Here is a 13,323-nt window from a genome sequence, read left to right on the forward strand (position 1 = left end):
AGGAATTTATTTTTGTATCTCAAAGCTACCATATTCATATGTTTGGTACATATTATTTGGATTGATCCCTACATTTATATATGTGTGTCTGATACAACTTTCAACTAGCTGATAGATCACACTTGTTCACAAGCTTGATTTTATTTCTTGTTTTACATACATGGATTTCAGTGTGACCATTAGAGTTTGTTGAATCGTTTAGAATAGGTAGGGAACGTCAAAAGACGGTCTAATGTAAACTCCAAAGGAAACTAAGCGACATGTTATTGGGTTTACGGAAATTGACAAGATCGTATAGCAATTTAGAATAATATATATGGGTTACAAAGTTAATTTGATTGATGATCTCGATGGGCTTGGAAACCCCCAACTTACCTTTGGTTACATATGTAATATCTTGAGTATATCTTTACCTTCCAATCTTTCTTTTTTTTGCGAGGATCTTTACCTTCCAATCTAAACATCTTTGTGTTTACTGATAGTCAAAGTTACATTTTTGTATTCAGCAATATCTTCTGTATGTATTCTACACATCTACACATATACAAAGACACGTACGACATTTGGTTATACCCCTAACACGATTTGATTCTCATTGAATCCGCTCGTACTGTAGAACTATTGGTGCTTCACATTCCTTGTTATCACAGTAATTTATTTATGCCAAATCTACTATGGTAGTGTAGAACTCTTTGTGCTTCACATTCCTTGCTAATTGTGTATTTATGCCAAACCTATATTTTCTGTTTGGAAACATGCGAATATTAAGCACTTGAATGTTTGGAAGCAAACGTTTCGGTTTTCCCGGCCATAACTGCCCCAGATTTTATTTGCCATATATCACGAAGAATCTAAACGATTTGTCAAGAAAACCTAACATAAATATCGGCTTTATTTCAGGACGCAGGCAGAGAGTCGGTTGGTGCACGCGTGGGTTGCTTCGTCTTCGTGGCGGCCGTAATCCGGCGATCCATTACGCGTGTGCGCTTCGTGAGCCGCCATGGCGAGTCGAGGGGGGCGCAGCGGGGGGCGGGCGAACCCCAACGCCGCTCAGGTGGGTTATGGCGGCGTCGGCGGCGGCGGGGAGTACTACGGAGGCCGCGGTGGCGGCAATGCTGATGGCGGCGCTGGCCGCGGGCGCGGGTACAACCAAGGGGGCGGTGATGGTGGCGGCCATGGCCGTGGCTACTACCAAGGCGATGGCGGCGGCGGGGGTCGAGGACGTGGGTACCAGGGTTACCAAGGCGGCGGCGATGGTGGTGGCCGTGGCCGAGGACGTGGCTACCAAGGCGGCGGTGATGGTGGAGGCCGCGGCCGTGGCTACCAAGGGGATAGCGATGGCGGACGCGGCGGCCGAGGCCGTGGTGGCTATCAGCAGGGCGGCAACGACTACGGCCGCGGCCGTGGTGGGGATTACCAGGTCGGCAACGACTACGGTGGCGGCCGTGGTGGCTATCAAGGAGGTGGCGATGGCGGCCGAGGCCGAGGCCGTGGCCGTGGCGGGTACCAGCAGGGCGGCAACGACTACGGCGGCGGCCGTGGTGGTTATCAGGGCGGCAACAACTACGGCGGCGGCCGAGGAGGAGGCCAGAACCAACCCGTCCCGAATCTGCACCAAGCCACGGGTCCTCCTCTATCGGATCGCTACGCCGCTGAGGCAGCCCAGCTCCGGGAGCAGTTCAAGGGGCTGGACATCAACCGTGCTGAGCCGACGTTCCCGGCGCGCCCCGGGTTTGGCACCGCCGGGAGGTCCTGCGTGTTGAGGGCGAACCACTTCTTCGTCGGCCTCGTTGACAAGGGCCTGCACCAATACGACGTATGCTCTTCTCGATCTGCCAGCATCAACTCCATTCATCCCTACTTTCTCCCCAGGCTTGCACTGATCACTGTTATGTGCTTCTTGATTTCAGGTGGCCATCTCGCCGGAGCCGACCCTGCCGAGCGTTTACCGAGTTGTCATGTCGAGTCTTGTGTCCGAGCACCAGCACACCAGCCTCGGTGGTCGCCTCCCCGCTTACGATGGCCGCAAGATCCTGTACACGGCCGGCGAGCTGCCCTTCAACAGCAAGGAGTTCGAGGTCACCTTGTCTGACAAGATAGGTTCATCTGGCCCAAGGTAAACTCAGATAGGAGTGCAACACATTTGCAAACATCAAGTTTTGGTCGACAAGATCATCTCATCAGGTGTCCCCTGTTTGTAGGAGGGAGAAAAAATATAACGTGACAATCAAGCACACCAACTTGGTCAGCCTGCAGCAGCTCCAGATGCTCATGGCTGGGTTCTCGACAGACATACCAGCGCAGGCGCTGACGGTCCTCGACATTGTTCTGCGGGACATCGTGCTCAACGAGCGCAATGACATGGAGTAACAACTTCCCTTGCCTCTTTATCTACTAACTATATCACTTTGCACTCTTGATTTCGGATGGGAACTCACTTTACTTTTGTGCAGGTACGTCAAGGTAGGTCGGTCCTTCTTCTCGTGGAAGATTGAGAGGCCCACGAACCTAGGCCTGGGTATTCAAGGATGGGCGGGGTTCTACCAGAGTATCAGACCTACCCAGAGTGGATTGTCTCTAAACATAGGTCAGTCAGATATGTTTCTTACACTTTGTTTCGACTTACCTGCAACATGTTCAAAAGTGCAGCCAGGCTAGGGCGCTTCAGTGAATGATGGCAAAATATGGCTATGTTGCTGCCTCACGAGTACTTTGATTTCAGATGGTTTTAGGAACCAACATGCAAGTGATTTAATCTGTATTTTCTGACAATAAGAAATTTTAAATTAGTTACATGCTTACTAATTGTAGTACTGATAAGAAGAAGCTTGCTGTCTAAACACGCTGCTGTGCCATTTACGGTGTCATCCGTCATAGGATGAGAGTTCTCTGTACTCAGAGCTATTGTCGCAGCCTTATACAAATAAATGTACTGCACATTTTCGATTGCAGACGTGTCTTCCACTGCTTTCGTTCAAGCAATGCCGTTGATTGACTTTGTGGGAGAGATTCTGAAGAGAAACGGTGTCATAAACAGTATTACTGATTATGATTATGTGAAGGTATGCATATTTTCCTACCATGTACTTCCTTACCAATCGTACTGCATCAAGTTTTTGATGTTGTAGTGTGTAGTTCACTGTTTCACGTCTCCTCGATCTGTAGATAAAGAAGGCCCTCAGGGGTTTGAGGATTGAAGTCACGCACCGAGGAGAGATGCGCAGAAAATACCGCATTTCTGGCTTGACAAAGCAGTCTACCAGAGATTTGAGGTAGGAACTTACTCTTTTCCGTAATGCTGAGACAAATTATCCTACTCAGTAGAAGTTGTGCCATCTAATCCTCTAGCATCACTTATTCTCATAATTGTTTTGCGTGTATGCCAAAATTCCTAGGTTCGAATCGTCAACTGGCGTATCCAAGACTGTCAAGGAATACTTTAGAGAAACCTACAACCTGCAACTACGTTACGATTTTCTCCCATGCCTGCAAGTTGGTACAGAGCAGAAACCAAACTATCTACCAATGGAGGTTCGTGCAAATGCACTTCAAATTTTCTATAAACCTTCCACTTCAATATATCTCCTACACACTTCCATTAGTATTCCACGTCCTCTCTACATTTTTTACCATCCACATGTTTTATACACTTCTACTTGGATTTCATATGTTCTATACATTTTTACCCTGCATATGTCATAATTACAATACACTTCCAATTGCACTTTAGGTTTGCAATATAGTTTTGGGACAGCGGTACCAAAAGAAGCTGGATGAAACTCAGGTTACTAATATGATGGCGATAACCTGCAAGCGTCCATCTGCGCGTGAGACATCCATTCACAAAGTAATTTCTTCTGCTGTATTTGTGTGTGTGTGTAATATTGTGTCAGATGAAAGCATGAGGAAGCACATTTTGAACTTTTACTAATCCTTGTGTTCCCTTTTGCTTAGATTGTCCAAAAAAACAATTACAATAGCACCAAACGTGCAAATGAATTTGGTATAGAAGTTGACTATAATCCAACTTCTGTTCAGGCCAGAATTCTGACTGCTCCAGTGGTAACCTTACTTCCAATATTTGCTGTGCCGTTCTTTTCCATTTTGTAGTACTTTTCTAATCAGCTCGTGTTTGATTTTTCTTGTTGCAGCTTAAGTACTATGGTTCTGGCTCTAACAAATGCGTCCCAAATAATGGGAAGTGGAACATGGTCGGAAAGGTATATTACGAGTAATTCAAACATTCCCAATACATTAGAGATGATTTTTTAAAGTACCATTGATATTTTTTGTATGCTTGAAATGTGCTATAGTGGTGAATATCTCAAGAACATCCTCGCAGAACACAACTCACATTTTGTCATGTTATTTTTCTTAAGTACTAGTTTCGCTGATGGTTTTATACTGATTAGTCGGCTTAGATGCCAGTTATTTTTTAGATCACCAGCGATCTCCATCCCTGGTTCCATTGATAGCATTAACAAAACACACATAGAGCACATGTCTTGGTCTTACAGTACGCAAGCATGTCTGAGAGGCTTAAACAGCCAGAGATGACCAAAAGCTACAAGCTGTAATGGCAGAGACTAAAAACCAAATGTACAAAGCCACAGGTGCATCCACACCGGCTGCAAGAAAAAGCACTATGGGGAGCAGCCTAGATAGGCGAGATGATCAATGCAGCCTCAAGGGTAGACGTAGTAGTCCAGATACCCTGCATTGCAGGTTTCTTGGGGACCGGAGAGGAGCTGCGATCATCTTCATCCATTGATGGACTCCTCGGTAGGAGTTCTGAGCCCATCAGCCACCCGTCCACTCGAAGTCCTTCAGGATCTGCAACACATGTCCACAGAACAGGTAGACGGCTGTTAGAGATGCAAGTAGGTCACTATTAGGGTACCCTCTACCTCTCTTTGGTGCAAAAACTGAAGTAACTATGATGATGTCATAAAAAAATTAACTTCATTTTTTGGAGGGTTGATGGTACCCTTATATTGGCTCACTTGCATCTATAACGGCTGTAGACATGTGGCTTGAAGACGATTCTGCATCTCTTGACTGAATTCAGTACCATCCTGAAAATCTGGTGCAAATTTAGTGAAAGTTGACCGTTAAAGATCATGTCACTCCTAAATTTCCAAATACACCAGAGAGTAGCAGCACAAACTGAACTCAAGACTGCACGGTTTTTTTATTAGCTACCCAAAATTTTGCGAAGCCAAGTTATCATTTCCAAGGGGAACATAAAAGATGTCAGAAATGATCTGTCAAATTTGTTTAGCTACAATGCACTGGAAAAATAAATGGTGAATCGATTCATCTTCAGCACAAGAAATGCAGCATTCAGGTTTGTTCATATTTATCTTTTTAAAGTTATCTCTAGTCATTAGTTTATTCTGAGACAAGAGCCAGGGAAAAATTTGTGCTCTGGGGCGGAGAATGAAGATGATGTCACACCACCAAAATTAACAACAACATAAAGAGATGATGTGGAGTATTCTCCTTTGTTGCATCAGTATCATCAGAGAAAAAGCTGCCAGTAGCAACACTCTCCATCTCATACTATTGTTGCCTATAGGAAGCAGAAATGTTCCTCCTACATGTGAGCCTAAAATTACTGCCATCCCAATTGGTTGGACAGTATTATTTTGTTCGTTGCATAAAACATATAATTCAAAGAATTGTTGTGCTAATGGAGAAGTTCCACACCAGGTGTCTTCCCATAATCTAACTTTTTCACCTTTCACTATCTTCCATCTATAACCAAATTTAACATTCTGCACAGCCCACCTCACCTTTCCAAAACTGTGAAACCTGCAGTTTTACTGCAGAAGTTATTGGGACTGCAAGTTTCGTATTTGGCATCAACTCAAGTTTTCCAAAATTTCCCTTCATCTTTAGTATATCTTTTAATCGAGGAACTGAGAAGTCTCAAGTAAACATTCGCTAAGTCAGATATCTATAGTCCACCAATTTTTTTTTATAGATTGGTTTCCGAATTGTTAAATGGAGTTTCCAATGCCCGTCAAAACCATTCCAGAGGCAATTTGACATCTGAGTCTTAATGAGATTGCCACTTTCGAAACTTGGGAAAATAAAGAAGGTAAATGGGAATGCTGGCTAGACAAGCCTTAATTAAAGTTAACCTAGCCGCATTAGAGAGAAGTTTGCCCCTTCAGCCAGCAATTCTTTTGAGAATTTTGCCTACGAGGGATTGAACATCTTCTCTCCTATGCTTCTCATAACACAAACCGATTCCTAACTAAAGGTGCCAACAACACACCCCAAAATATTAGGAAAAACAGTGATGTCATCCTCCTCACAGACAGAGAGGGATTAATTCACGTTTTGAGTAATTAATTCTCATGCCAGATATTTGTTCAAAACATGTCAACACCCATTTAAGGTTTGTGGCAAGTTCAGGATCCTCGGTAGAGTGGAGGTTGGTATCTGCCAGTTGTCCTTTTAAATTGACCAAGCTAGAACCACCCATGAGTCTTTGCTACATCGAACTCCCCTTTCTATTCTCTAATTTTGTTCTTCAAACGTCTGCATGGTATTCTGTTGGCTTCTACGTAGTTCACAAGATTTAATAGCAATTGGTGTTTTTAAGTTTTCTCCTATGTTATACATAGTAACCCCTTGGCACCATTCCATCCTTTACATTTACGGATTTCTTCTGGTTTTCCCATGGTACTGAAAGTATGGTTCGTATTGCACATAATTCTTTTGAGTTGTCTACACTCTCTAAGTATTTCACTTCGATGTGCAGAAAGTTGTAAATGGTGCCAAGGTTGTGAATTGGCTATGTGTAAACTTTTGTCATAATTTGTCTCTGGATGACGCTGGTCAATTCTGCTTCAATCTGAGTGCCATGTGCCGCACTACCGGACTGGTATTTTTTCTTATTATCCCTTGTGATTGTGTTCCGACCCAAGTTTTCTTGAAATTCTAAGTATTTCACTTTGATTTGAAGAGCTTCCAAGATGGGAATCCTAAAATATCCTATGTTCGTCCTGAACAAGTTGAAGCTGCTCTCAAGGAGATATGTCTGCAAGCGCGGGCAGTTCAAAAGATTGACCTCTTAGTTGCTCTGCTGCCAGATAAAAATGGCAGCCTATATGGTTATATCTTATCACAGAATTGAGTCTTTTACTGATTTTATTATTACATATCACATGCCTGATGTAATTTTATACGGCAGGTGATATTAAAAGGATCTGTGAAACAGACATTGGTGTGATGTCGCAGTGTTGTCTACGGAAAAATGTCTTGAACTCATCTCCTCAGTGTCTTGCAAATGTTGCTCTAAAGATCAATGCCAAGGTAAACTCAATTAAAATTATCAAAGTTGTTTAACAAAGCTTGTTATTCCACATTGAAATGATTTACCATCTTGACAGTGTGGGGGAAGGAATTCAGTATTTGCTGATATACCAGCAAGTTTACCAGTTGTTTCAAACAAGCCGACCATTATATTTGGCGCCGATGTTACTCATCCTAATGCTCTAGATGATTCTGCCCCTTCCATTGCTGCTGTAAGATATATTTTCTTTAGTAATTAGAAAGAAAATACTCTAGTTTCTTTTCTTCATTTATTTTTTTGGTTTGTGGGATTCCCATTTAGGTTGTTGCTTCCCAAGACTGGCCTGAGGTAACCAAGTATCATGGTGATGTTCACGCACAAGGTCACCGCGAAGAGCTTATCCAAGGCCTTGAGGACATTGTTAAGTAAGATCCTTATGAGGTTCACCTAAATTTTAAATGTGCATACCACACAAGGGTAGTTGCTTACTCTTTTTTTCCCTTTCAGGAAACTCCTCCTTTCATTCCAAAGGGAATCTAAGCAGAGGCCACAACAGCTGATATTCTATAGGTAAATAATTTCTGACTTGTTCTGATTTGGGTTCTATTGATCACCATGCCAACCAACGCACTATACTTGTTTTCACTAGGGATGGTGTAAGTGAGGGACAGTTCAGACAGGTTTTGGAGAAGGAAATTCCGGAGATTGAAAAGGTGATCTACTAATTTGATGGACATTTTCTTCGGTGTCTCGACATATTAGTAGCGAAATTCATTAATCACAATCCCTTGGTTCAGGCATGGAAGTCTTTATACAATGAGAAGGCACCTATTACCTTCATAGTGGTGCAGAAGAGGCATCACACAAGACTGTTCCCAAGTGATTCCAATCAAGACACGGCTGGAAATGTTCTTCCAGGTTACTTCGCAAAGCATGATCCAAATATATGAAGTTTATTTGATTTGGACGAGATGATTTTTCTTACATTTTTTTTAAAAAAATTGCAGGCACAGTGGTTGATACGAAGATATGCCACCCAACTGAGTTTGATTTCTTCCTATGCAGCCATGCTGGGATCAAGGTAATGTTACTGGCACAGTGGTTGATTGAAAGATATGTGACCATAGTTTTTCTTTATTTTTGATGATATCATCTTAGCGAATGGTGGAACTATTAAAATGCAGGGAACAAGCCGTCCTACGCATTACCATATCCTGCGAGATGACAATAACTTCACTGCTGATGCCCTTCAGTCTCTTACAAACAACCTATGCTACACGTAAGAATGCTCTTACCTTTCGTTGTGTGTGTGTGTGTGTGTGTGTGTTGCATATTGTAGTGTTCAATAGTATGAACATTTCTCTGTTATGCCTTTCTCAGGTATGCAAGTTGCACGCGCTCGGTGTCGACTGGTATGGCACTCTTTCTGTCAGCTGTCTCATCCTGGAGAGGCTTTAAAGCTATTCATGTATTTTGCAATGAACATTATTTTCGTGGTTCCATAACATAAAACGATAAACTGTGCGAATTGATGGTTACGAGTTTACAACAATGCAACACTAGCTAGCCATTACAACTATCATCTTGTGCAACGTTGACTGATGTTTGTAGCAGCTGTTAACATATTTTGCTTGTGTTGTCACAGCTCCTCCTGCATACTATGCTCATAAACTCGCATTCCGAGCTCGATTCTACCAAACCCTGGGCTCGGATGTTGCATCTGAGGTAAGCTCAAGCAGTGCAGCTCCACCTGGTGTGATGAAGCCACTTCCTGAGATCAAAGATGAGCTGAAAAGGCTCATGTTCTACTGCTAGTCCCTCTAAACCTGAAGAAACCCGAAGAGCTTGGTCTTTGAAGGATAAGACCTGGAGAACATCTTTAAATATTGGCGTTCCTTCTAGGAATACACATGGATGTTTGAAAATTATTGTTATTGGCGTTCCTTCTAGGAATACACATGGATGTCTGAACATTATTTTGTTCCATTTCTGTTGATTTGATGAACTTTAAGTCTTATTATGTACTCCCTCCGTTTTTTAATATAAGACGTTGGGGGTTTCGACGTTGAAATTTCGTCACGCACAAATTTTTTTCCGAGTTTCCATTTTACCCTTGTGTATTGGTCGGGTTACGGTACCGCTCACTCTTCTTGCGTCGCACCGCTTCCTCCCCTTCGTCGCCGGCTTCCTCTTCGTCACCCACGTCGCCGTCCCTCCATGGCCCGCGTCGCCACCACTCCATGGCTCGCATCGCCTTCAACTCTACCCTCCTTCTCTCTCCCGACATCTTCATCTCTCTCTCTCCACCGCTGCCTTTCTTCCTGCAGGAATCCCCTCTTTCTTTCGAGGTCAAAGGTCACATATTTATGAGCTGGATCTGTGGGTAACGACGATGGTGGCATTGGCGAGTCCGGTCGGGGTACCATTGAGCCTCTTCATCGACCTGTCTGGGCTGGAGGCCGCCACCGCCGGATTTTCCGACAGCAATCTGCTCCACCGCGGCGGCTTCCCCCATCTTTGAGGCAAGCAAGCACCTCGCAACCTCCTTTTCTCTGTGCGCTTCACTTCACCTAAATTCACAGGGTGTGCTGGAGAGCGTGCACGAGATTCCAGTGAAGAGTTTGTCCCTGGAATCGCGGCAGGGAGCGCGCGAGTTCCTCGACGAGGTGCGGCTGCTGCTGAAGGTGCATCAACGGAACCTAGTCTCCCTCGTCAGCTGCTGCACCTCCTCTCCTGCCCGGGCCGGACACAAGATACGCGCTACCCATACTTCCCAAACGGTAGGCTCAACGGCTCGACCACTTCCTCTTTGGTGAATGAGACCCTCCGTCAGCTGAATTCATGCCACATTGAAACCAATCCAATAGATTTTTAGAGTTGAAATTGCCACAAAACATAGCTGAAAACCGAAATCACCAATAAGTTGTTTCGTTGCTGCTCAAAGTTCGGCCAAACCTATGAATCTTGCATGCGACCAGTCTGATTATGAATGTCTGAATCACCCTGGGTTACATACTCTGCTGAAGATGTATGTTGACACCAGTGACGTGTGCTATATTTTAAATCATCAGCCGGGAGCTCCTGTCCTTCTTCATAATTGAGCTGAGCCTCACATAGATACATGTCCCATATCTAAATTTTGCTTGCTTGATTTGCTTGAACATGTTGTTTTCTCTCATGTACGTCTGGCACATCAGCTACTGGCGACACCGACAAGCTCAAGGACTTTGAGGCCCAGGTGCGCGCCGTCACCCGATTCTGGCACCACAACATCCTCCGCCTCCGGTACAGTTAAAATTTTGGTTAAATGCTTATACGAGTGATCGACTACATCGTCAAGCATGATCCATTTGCTAAATAATTCAGGATGCACAACTTAGTGTTGCTAGTTTAGTCGTAGTACTGTACCATACCTTGAATGCAGAAATCAGTACTGTTGTTTTTAGTGCTTCATCTGCTGCAAAAAAAAGTTGAGGCACTGATCACAGAAATCATCTGTAAGAACTTTTCTGAAACTTGATTTGGTGCTAGTACTATTTACTCTTACACTCTCAAATTGGGTCACTCTTTCAGATATAGGATCCTAGCCAACCTTTAAGTTTCGGAAAATAAATCCAGTCAATACTCAGTAAGCATCAATATTTCTTTTTTTAGGAGAAAAAGAGGCTGGAGATGATGTTTCATCACCTTCAGCTGGTAGTGTTGTTGTAGAAAAAGCAAATGGAATTGCAGGGGCTAGCTCCCATGCAAACAATGTACCTTCCATCCTTACTTTTACTGTTTCTCAAAGTTTTTTTAGTCTGAAATGCATTATGCAAAGTTGTTTTCAATGTCACTGTGTCACGTGTCACGTGCCTTGGTAATTGGAGCATCTGCAGTGTGTGATTTCATATGTCCGACTGTACTCTTTCCAAGCTTACATATGCTCTGCTGCACTTTGAACATCAATGTGCATTTACCTTGTTTGCCCCTGACAAAGTTCATTTGATATTTTGTAGATGGACAACTGGACATGAACTCAGTAAATCAACAGTAAATGCAGGAGCCAGAATTGGATGTGGTAAATGCCAACTCAGTGAAATCCTTCTTTATAATTTCAGTACTTTTAGAGATGGGATGTATGTCAACTTGTTAATAGGTGTAAATCATGCACTCTCCTACAGTGTGCTTGTCAACCATGTAGTCACGCAACAAATCCGTCTTTATCATATATGACGGCTTACAGGTTTTAACTGTTTGTGGTAGAAGTAATCAAGTGATATGAAGATAAATTATTTCTATTCCCTATTTGATTGACTCGACATTGAACTAATTGTACTGTTTTTGCTAGAAGTAATGAAATGTTTTAGTTTAATTTGCTGCTACCACTTGGTTTGTTAGTTGCAATCAACTCAAAATGAACTGGTGAACAAGGAAATTTCAACTGATTTGGATTTATCCTGAACAAGGTACAATCTTGGAGGCTAAACTGAAGTTTAAACTGATTTGGATTCAGTGTCTCATCAAATTTAAGTCATGGAAACATGACATGTCACTGAATTTAAACTTATTTGGGTTCATGAAGTGGAGTATATTGCTTGTTAACAATGCTGAAACTTGCATTGCTTGTTATCATGACCATGAACTCCTCCAGAAGTTACTGGTACTGTTGAATTAGGCTGCACAATTACAGTTGTGGTCACAATTTAGGCTGCACAATTCATATATTCATTGTCTTTAGGAATGTTCTCATTGCCTTCCTTAGGAGGGCCATTTTCTCCTTCCAGAGTTGAGGTCTGGCAGGACCATTTCTTCTGACAAATTAATGTTGGGGCACCGGAGAACTGTTGGGGCCGAGGACAAGCTGCTCCTGCTGATGGGCAGGAGAGAAGTTGCTGCTGGCGTGGCGAGGAGGAGAAGCCGGTGAATCTGGAGTACCATATTAATGCGGTGAGGAGAAACGAAGAATCACAGCGAGGCTGCCGCCACCACCCGTTCCCCGCTGCCGTCGAGGGTCCATGCCCTCAGCCCCGCCTCCACCGTTCCCTGCTCCCGCCCATCCACTCTGGCCTGGGAAACCTCGGGCTCCAGCTGGTGATCGAGTGCGTGGACGATGAGGCGACCTGGGGCTCTGGATGATCGGGGTGGAGGAGTCGCTAGGTATGCGCGGATCTGGAAGAAGAAGACGCTCGGGGCGGAGCTGGAAGACGACGACGAGATTGCGATTCATATTTAGACAGGGGCAGCGATGTAATTTTACACGTTTTTCACCTGGTCGGAAAAAGCTAAAACGTCTTATATTTCTGAACGGAGGGAGTATGTTACTATTTCCAGTGATCCAACATGTTTGGGATTATGTTTAGGTAAACACTATCAATCGCAATCCGATGGGAAACGATTTCGCAAAATCTAATTCATGCCTTGGCACCGTGGTGTCTTACACGGTGCTCACACGCCGCGCTCGTTGGATCATGATCGTGCGGCCCGGACGCACGTGATGCTAGTGTCCAAAATACACCGACCGGTCAAAGTTTGGGTATCGGGCCAGCTCCTCCTCATTCCCCTTTCGTCTCTCCCTGCGTTGCTATGCTCGCTCCTTTCCCACCTCTAAAATCCCTCGTCGGCGGCAAGCGGGCCGGCCAACGGGAGCATCTGGCCGCTCATGTTGCTGGTTTGTTGGAGAAGCAGTGCACGAGCGTCGACGTTGGAGACGCACGGATTGACGCGTTCGAGGACGTTGGCCGTGGTGAGAGGGCTCGGCGGCGGCGGAGCAAAACCCCCAGATCCACAAACATCCGAGGTACGCGGGATGGTTGTGGTGATTGGCGACGGTGGAGAATCTCCGGCCACGTTTTGCTGCCCTTCCCCTCTAGTTCCTGATCCACTTCCCTCTCCCTCGATCTCGTCGTCCCGCAACCTCGTCGCCACGCCGGCTCTTTTCGCCGGCCCGTCGCCACCCCGTCAAGCCTCCCCACCGCCCCGTAGGATAACGTAGCATAGAAAACAAAAAATTTCCTATCGCGGACACGAAATCCAAG

The 13,323-nt window shown here is 44.5% G+C and overlaps 2 protein-coding genes across 2 annotated transcripts; both read left to right on the forward strand.

The window, feature by feature from the left end:
- The first annotated feature begins 1,000 nt into the window (after positions 1-1,000).
- Positions 1,001-9,173, forward strand: LOC124672525 (protein argonaute 18-like). The gene is made up of 21 exons (XM_047208742.1): positions 1,001-1,816; positions 1,911-2,116; positions 2,202-2,366; positions 2,454-2,587; positions 2,953-3,062; positions 3,166-3,272; positions 3,396-3,531; positions 3,731-3,847; positions 3,955-4,062; positions 4,152-4,220; positions 6,773-6,895; positions 6,977-7,124; positions 7,205-7,326; positions 7,404-7,538; positions 7,628-7,731; positions 7,956-8,019; positions 8,104-8,224; positions 8,314-8,387; positions 8,491-8,585; positions 8,687-8,718; positions 8,952-9,173. Exons 1-21 carry the CDS (start codon positions 1,001-1,003, stop codon positions 9,119-9,121), a joined length of 3,156 nt encoding a protein of 1,051 aa, XP_047064698.1. The 3' UTR covers positions 9,122-9,173.
- Positions 9,174-9,264: 91 nt separating this feature from the next.
- Positions 9,265-12,680, forward strand: LOC124672526. The gene is made up of 6 exons (XM_047208744.1): positions 9,265-9,270; positions 9,354-9,660; positions 9,770-10,086; positions 10,504-10,544; positions 11,305-11,366; positions 12,051-12,680. The coding sequence occupies exons 1-6, from the start codon at positions 9,265-9,267 to the stop codon at positions 12,101-12,103; spliced, it is 786 nt and encodes a 261-aa protein (XP_047064700.1). The 3' UTR covers positions 12,104-12,680.
- The last annotated feature ends 643 nt before the right edge of the window (positions 12,681-13,323 follow it).

Source organism: Lolium rigidum, chromosome 7, assembly GCF_022539505.1.
Source record: "Lolium rigidum isolate FL_2022 chromosome 7, APGP_CSIRO_Lrig_0.1, whole genome shotgun sequence".
Classification (NCBI taxonomy): Eukaryota; Viridiplantae; Streptophyta; class Magnoliopsida; order Poales; family Poaceae; genus Lolium; species Lolium rigidum.

Excerpts from the sequence above, each read along its gene's own strand:
- LOC124672526 (XM_047208744.1), top strand. Across the intron at positions 9,661-9,769 it reads CTCTTTCTTTCGAGGTCAAA|CACCGCCGGATTTTCCGACA; the intron begins GGTCACATATTT and ends GCTGGAGGCCGC. Across the intron at positions 10,545-11,304 it reads TCAAGGACTTTGAGGCCCAG|ATGGACAACTGGACATGAAC; the intron begins GTGCGCGCCGTC and ends GATATTTTGTAG.
- LOC124672525 (XM_047208742.1), top strand. The coding sequence starts at position 1,001 with ATGGCGAGTCGAGGGGGGCGCAGCGGGGGGCGGGCGAACCCCAACGCC. Across the intron at positions 3,273-3,395 it reads CAGTCTACCAGAGATTTGAG|GTTCGAATCGTCAACTGGCG; the intron begins GTAGGAACTTAC and ends CAAAATTCCTAG. Across the intron at positions 3,532-3,730 it reads CAAACTATCTACCAATGGAG|GTTTGCAATATAGTTTTGGG; the intron begins GTTCGTGCAAAT and ends ATTGCACTTTAG.